General features: G+C 46.7%; 1 protein-coding gene across 3 annotated transcripts; it reads right to left on the reverse strand.

Moving 5' to 3' along the window:
* Positions 1–4: 4 nt before the first annotated feature.
* ccnt1 (cyclin T1) lies at positions 5–6930 on the reverse strand (the record flags this gene model as incomplete). 3 transcript variants are annotated; one of them, XM_084480027.1, is made up of 9 exons in its annotated part: positions 5–3427; positions 3520–3590; positions 3685–3848; positions 4019–4091; positions 4163–4225; positions 5283–5343; positions 5859–5987; positions 6091–6172; positions 6758–6930. In XM_084480027.1, the coding sequence occupies 9 exons, from the start codon at positions 6928–6930 to the stop codon at positions 2135–2137; spliced, it is 2109 nt and encodes a 702-aa protein (XP_084336153.1). In that variant the 3' UTR covers positions 5–2134. The 3 variants fall into 3 exon arrangements, with proteins under 3 accessions (XP_084336153.1, XP_084336154.1, XP_084336155.1); XM_084480028.1 differs by having other exon boundaries at positions 6–3427; positions 4019–4064; XM_084480029.1 differs by having other exon boundaries at positions 6–3427; positions 6091–6165; positions 6758–6814.
* Positions 6931–7501: the final 571 nt, after the last annotated feature.

Genomic DNA, 7501 nt, shown 5'->3' on the forward strand with positions numbered 1-7501 from the left:
TGACATAGGATTATATCAACCACATATCAAAAGGATCAGTGTACACAAACAATGTTTTAACTGAAACAAGATCTGTAAATTCCAAACCTGAGTGTCACTTAACATTTAACATTAGGATGTGACAAATATGGACCATGAATAATTACAAAGGTAGAGTTGTGAATTGCATTTCTGAGGCTGCATGACCGTGAGTATCTCCCTTCAATCTTCAGAATTCCTAGGTTTAATTTTCTTTTGTTTACATAAATCCTGATATAAAGACCTAGAATTAACCATTTTCAAATATGATGCAACCTAGTGATATTTACATCTATTATAATATATTATCAGTTAGACTGTAACACTTTAAGCCCATTAATAAGCATTCTTACTTGGATAAATATTCAGTGCATTTTACATTTCTTAGTGATCAACAGAAGATTGATTCCTGAGAAGAATATAATTCTCATCTGAGCAGAGTTCTTACACCTCATGGGGATATTAAGAAAATGTTGCGTACAAGTCCTTAAGTTATGGAGAAGTGCGCTCACTTAACCCAACTTTTTAAAACCTTTATGAAAGATAATCTACAGCAGGTATTGAGCAGGTGTCAATGCAAATCATACAATCATTTTATATACAAGTTCACACAACGTGATGATAACCAATACTGTACCACCTTCCTAATGAGCCCCTTCAGCTGCTCTGTACTACAGGCGCAGCAGGAACAGGTCCTCTAAGAGTCCGTCCTCCGCCTCTCAGCAGGTGCAGTCACAGGGTTTTTCAAAACATGTTGCATCACAAATGTGACATTGTACCTGGAAATCCTTGCCATAATTTATTATATGGATACTCAACATAAATTGTGTACATTTGAGTTTACAGCACGTGGTCTGCATAATAGAAGACCGCAATTAAAATAACATAGTATGGCCCTCAAATAAACAAGACATGCACTCACCTATTCAACCTTTTAAACTGTGGACAGTGTCAGAACTGTTTACACATACACCTTGTTCAGAACATGATAAAACACAGCCATGACATATGCTGTCCGTAATGAGGACCATAGTTATAGCAAACAAGAAACGTATGCATGTAGCTTGTATCCAAACTCAAACCTTGTACTTTTAACTGAAGACTGCGATGTAGTATGGCCTTCCTTTGTTTCTGGATGAATACTTGGCCTAACATGATAATTATTCTACCACTGATTCAGGCAGCCTCTGTCCAGACAGGACATGATTCAGACCGGCAGTACCTTAGGCTATACACTGTAGACATGTTCAATGACCTGGACAACAAGTTTGGTACAAACATTTTTAGTGTAATTATTTCAGAATGAACAGTATTTATCTATTTTACAACCATTTAAAACAATGACTGCAGAACGTTAAAAAAAAATAATAACCAGGCTTCTTTAAGTAAACTTGATTTTCCAACTTTTCTTATCAAAATGTAAAAATATTTTTTTGTTTTACAATCTTTGTACAGGAGCATATGAAATAATGCAGGTAAAAAAAAAATAGACAGAACAGGGATGGGGCAAAAATACTATGGGAAGAGTAAAAAAAAAAAAAAGTAGCGCTACGGACATGCATTCAAGCCAAGACATAATAAACACTCCTGACTGATAAAACTGAAAGCAGAGGCTTAGATATTTTATCAAGAGTATGTTGCTCTTCAATCGCATTCAATTAATAAATACTGTACTATAAAAACATATTTAAAAGAATCGCCAGCAAGACTTGAAGTAATACCTACACGATGCAATGCTTCATCTAGAATTTCAAGGCGTCAACTTCTTTTTTTTTTACAGTGACGGCAAAAAAAGCCACATCCCACCATCACATTTCATTGCAGTTGAGGTCATACAAAATGTTACATCAAAAATAGTATTTACACGTCTTCCCATAAATATCTTGTTCCTCAGAGTGTCTTAATATTACCCCAATTTGGAGATTTTTTTTCACAAACTATACTAAATTATGTTACAAATTATAAAACAAGAGATTTCATCCACCATAGGCTGAAAACAGCAACACATGATCACAAACGTTTCAAAAGGAGAAGGAATCTCCTGTAATGTGTTACAAAACAATATCATAGCGTAGGATATCAAGTACAGCGTAGGTCCTTGCGCCCCCTGCAGCGGTTATTTGGGCAGCGGGGGCAGAGGGGGGGGCGGTTCTGAAGGAAGGGGCGGGGGCCGGGCGCTGTTGCCCCTGGCGTTGGCCCCGTAGCGGTAGTCCCCGTACTGGGGTCTGTAGTCAAACAGGGGCGGCTGGGCGGGCTGGACTCCCTGAGCGCTCAGCAGGGAGTTGAGCATCTCGAAGGTGTCCTGGTACTCGTTGGACTGGCCCCCGGTGGCGGCGTTGTGTCCGTTGGTGTCCGCCTTGTCTCCCTTGCTGTGGGGGTAGCTGCCCTGGGGGTGGGACAGGCCCAGGGGCAGCAGGCTGTCCGGGGCGTGCCCCAGAGCGTGCACCGAGGACGCCGACAGCCCCGCCAGCTGGTAGGCGTTGCGTGACGACTTGCTCATCTTGGCGGCGGGGTGCGGGCCGGCGGGGTCCTGGGGGTGAGTCCTCTTCCGAGAGGCCGAGGACAAGCTCAGCCGGGACGAGTCACTGGGGATCTTTTTGCTGCTGCCCACGGTGGCCCCCGCGCTGGACGAGTGTTTGTGGGAGGATGTGGAGGAAAGTGGGGCGCTGCCAGAGGAAGAGTGGTGGTGGTGGTGGTGGTGGTGGTGGTGGTGGTGGTTCGAGCGTTCCCTGTGCTTGTCCCGGCTCTTCCCCTCCTCCCCTGAACTCCCTCTCTGTTTCTCAGGCATCCGGATCCTCACTTTGATGTCCTGGTCCTGGCCGCGGCCGCCGCTGTGCCCGCTGCCCGCTGCGCCCCCCAGGGGGAGCCTCATCTTCAGGGAGCTGCGCTCAGGCCTCTCCTTCTCCAGGGGGATCTTGAGGATGATGGGTGAAGGGTTATTTACATCTGAGGAGGAAGACGAGCTCGAGTGAGAGCTGGGCTGCTGGTGATGGTGCTGCTGCTGCTGCTGCTTGTCTTTCCTGGGATGCTGCTGCTGACCAATGAGAGCTTGGGCAGCGTTGGCATAGTCCCGCTTCACGCTGGCCTCCATGTTCTCCAGCTTCCTCTTCTGGGCGGCCAGCACGTCGGCGTTCTTGGCGCGGTACTCGCTGAGCGACACCTTGGCCGGGGCGTGCACCTCGTGGTTGGGCTGCGGCAGCTCCTCGGAGCCAGGCTTCATGTCTGGGTGCCAGTGCTGGGCACTGCCCATCTCCACGCCCTCTCCCAGGGAGGAGGAGGGGCCCGAGAGGCTCATGAGCCCGGCCAGGGTGGTCTCAGAAGAGGCCATGGAGATCATGCTCATCATGGCGTCCGTGGGGTCCCCCTCATCCTGGGCTTTAGACTTTCCTTTTGCTGTCTGACCCCCGGCCTGGAGCAAAGCATGTGCATTACTGCTCCGACACATCTTTATACACCACCCACTCATCTCAAAACCAGAGTTCAACCACTTATGCGACTTACTTTCCAGTTACGAATCCGTTTTAATCTGCTAGGCGTCTTTTCCAAGATCTGCAGAAACTCATTTGTCAGTTCTGAAAGAAAAAGATGAACGGTCAGAGTGCTGTGACGCAGTGAAGCGTCTCCCAGGCTCATGGACCACATGGCGGCTCGCCGGCCCACACCTACCGTCCAGCAGCTCCAGCGTCACAGTGGGCTCCACGTACTCCCACCAGTGCTTGCTGTCTGTGGAGACTGGGATCTCCCAGTTGGACCATTTGCAGGCCAGATGGATGCAGACGCAGGCGACGATGGGCGGGCTGTACTGCAGGCAGAACGTGGTCAGGTGCAGACTGCACACGGCACGGGGGCCCGGGGTCACAGAACACAGGAAGACAAAGACAAACCATCAGTGGTGGACCGGGGACAGACACACGGGACTGTTGCACAGCCATTATCTATAGCAGTGTTTTAGCTCTGACAAACTGCCCTTTAAGAGGATCCCAGAGAACCACGGTCCTACCTGTTAGTGGCCATGAAGTAGGAGGTCTGGGCCAGGTCCTTACTCGCTGGAACGATAAAACCAGAGAGGCATGCTGACATATTCAAACGGATTAGTCTTTCATTTCAGTGAGAGGAATGTCATCTTGCGTATGTTGATGCTTACCTCTAACGAGCTGAGTACACTTGACAACGTGCGTATGAGGGTGGTCAATGGTGATCTCAAAAGCTGAAAGCAAGGAAAGACAAAAGAGGCATCTGATCAATACAGGTTCCCACTAACACTAGACTCTCTTGCCGTGTTAGACCCGATTGACTGCTGCGTGTTAAATGATCTCCTCAGGTGGTGACCTGGGCAGAGATATGAAGCGTCAACAGGGACTTGGTGTGTTAGGGTTTGGCGTTTAATTGTTTATCCCCATTTGTTGACCTTGGGTTGCATCAACTGAATCTGGTAGAGATGTGAAAGCACTTTTACAAATCATATTAATATGTTAAAAGAATATAGACAAACATGATCTGCCAGGCCTGTGTATTGGGAGGAATACAGAAAGGTTAACACTAGAAGTAGTAAAGACGGATACCAAGATGAGGCATATTATCGCCGCGTACATCAAAAACTATTTAAAAACCAATCAATTGATAAATATAGGGATGGGCATTTCTATACTTCTCAGATCAGTGAGCTGAAAGATTCAGTCTTTGATGCACACAGAGTAATATGCCTCCGGGTGTTGGAGCGTGAGGGGAGCTCATCCTACCAGTCCTATCAGCTACTCTCTGCAGTGCCCATTACTAGCCTCTGCTCCACTAAAACAAAAAAGCTTTAATGGAAACTAGGTATCCATAGTAATCCCAGCAATACATTGCTTCAATGCACAGGCAAACGTAATCTTCTTTACCAATTCCATGGTGGGAAAATGGTTACTGTTTTGAAGACAGTACTTGAAATGTCTACACAAAGGCAACAAGCATTGGCACATTTTTGAGTGCCTTTCTATTACTTAACAAATGATGCCCATTCCTATATAAAAATAACACCAATAAACAAATGTATAAATGCCCATGCTGAAGTTTATAAAAGGACATAACAGTAGCAAAGGTAAAGGGTGTGATGACTGAGCAGACCACTCGTACTCATGAGTACATGAATGGTCTTTCCAGTGCTGGCAACTGCATGTTAATGTTCTGTGAACGAGATCATGTGTTATTCCAGCCCTTTAAACACATCTCTAGCTTTGGGGAGAGGGGTTATCAGGGGACCCAAGTCTTCAATCCCAACTTACCCAAGGTCTGGAGTATAATGCTCTCCAGAATGACCAGGTCTTGGGCTTGTTGCAGGTAAGCCTGAGGTTAGAGGACAGGCAGGTTACTTACTGGGAGCCACTCTCTCTTAACTCGCTCTCGCCTCATCTCTCATCCGGCATCCTGCTTATCAGTGCTGCCCTTCACGGGCACAACGGGCTTCAGTGTCATTCAGTATCTCCCGTCGTTAAAACAGCACATCAGTCACACAAACAAGCAGTCTCCCCCAAAATGTCTGTGAAGGTTAGAGTAAGGAACAGGAAATGCGAAGAACAAAAACAAGCAAAAATGGGCTTGTTTATTACATATCATCCATTCTAGAAAGAGAAAAGTTATGGTGAGTTTTGTTGTCTAAATTTAAGATCCAATTAAAGCCAAAAGCTCTTAATACAGATCCAACCGTTGGCCACCAGAATGTGCCGTCATTAAGTCTAGTGCCTGAACACTGCGCTTCAGGATTAAATAACGTAGACTAAGGTTCTGGGGCCAATCGGTAACATCCTCCAAAGTAATTTCTGGAAGGAAAAAAAACATTTCCTGTTCTGTACTGTACTTACGTCACTGCGTAGGTCTGGCGACGGGTCCTGGGGGCTCAGGCAGGCGTGCGTCACCTTGATAACGTGCTCCAGTTTGCGGGGCTGCTCTTCCACCTTGGCAGCCAGGAACAGTGTGGCCGGAGCAATGACCTGACGGTAGACAATGAGCAGGTTAGACCTCTGCTTACAGGGAGCACTGGTCATGCAGCAAACACAAAAAGATGAAATAAACAATATAAATAACTTTACTTACATTTCTGTGAAATCTGGTGAAAGACTGCACCATGTAGAATCGGTGCATGTACACAATGGCAGTATTTATAGTAAGCTGTGAACTGACAACATTTTATTAAGGGCAATAGATGCATGTTTGTGATTCCGTTTAATTCACACGATCGGCCACATCTAAACAATGACTTGTTTATGACATGTTTCTGGCGTCCGTAATGACGCTTGAACCACAACGCTTGTAAACAACGTGATATACATACAAGCATACCAAGCCTGGCTGCAGAACACGCTTCCCAAGGTGGTTTATGTGGACTTTAAACAGTATTCTAACTCACTCAACGCTTCATTTGTGCAAGAGCAGTGTAAAACTGTTGCTCTTGTTTGCAGTCATACAAGTTCAATAGTTTGACATTGCTTTTGCGACAGGAAACCAGGAGGTCCCACGGAGGTCCTTAAGACCCGCCTCGAGCGGAGGCCCTGGTCTCCGTGAGGTGAGGGCCTCTCGGTGTCGCTAACCCGGAGCGACACGCAACCTCCCCCGCTTCGCTCTGACCCGTCAAACACCATCGACCGTCCGTCTCATAGCGACCTAACTGCACCCACCGCCGACTTTACCCCACATTAGGGCAGCTCCAGCAGACCGGTCCCCGGGCTAACGGGCTAGCCGCTCTCCTCTGGACAAAAGATACACGTTGAGCCGCTGGCCCATGTCCTGCAGGAGGTTCGCGGCCTGTTGTCTGTACGACAGCTCCTTGTCACAGTCCAGGCCTGCTCGCCGAGAGGGGCTGTTTTCGATCTGCTGCCGGGTGAAGTACCATTTGTTATTGTTGCTTGCAGGAGGAGATGGAAACGAAGCCGCCATTACTGAGGAGAACGATGTTTTAAAACAGGCTGCGTCACAGGAACCTACGTCACAGAGCCTGGTCTCTATAAGCGTCCTGCGCTTCACTCCCCCGCCGCAGGGGGCCGCCATTCTCCACAATCAGAATTACTTTTATTACATCTTATATAAGTAAAAATACAAATATGTAAAAATATGTAGCAGCATAGATCACAATAATAATTAATAAAATAAAGTAAAGTAAGGAATAAGATAAACTAAAACAGTGGTAATAAGTAATGAGTAATAAGTTATGAGGAGTAGTAAAGTGTACACTGTGTTCAAGTGGTAGTGGTACCAGCCACAGTTGATTGTAGTGCAAAAATGCTGCGCAAATTACAGAAAAAGATGTATTTAAATAATGTGGTGTTGTAGTGTGGGTTGGTTTGGTGGTGGGTTCCTCCAGGTGTTGTAGTGTGGTTTGGTGGTGGGTTCCTCCAGGTGTTGTAGTGTGGGTTGGGTTGGTGGTGGGTTCCTCCAGGTGTTGTAGTGTGGTTTGGTGGTGGGTTCCTCCAGGTGTTGTAGTGTGGTTTGGTGGTGGGTTCCTCCAGGT

Source organism: Micromesistius poutassou (assembly GCF_964030765.1).
Source record: "Micromesistius poutassou genome assembly, chromosome: 15".
Classification (NCBI taxonomy): Eukaryota; Metazoa; Chordata; class Actinopteri; order Gadiformes; family Gadidae; genus Micromesistius; species Micromesistius poutassou.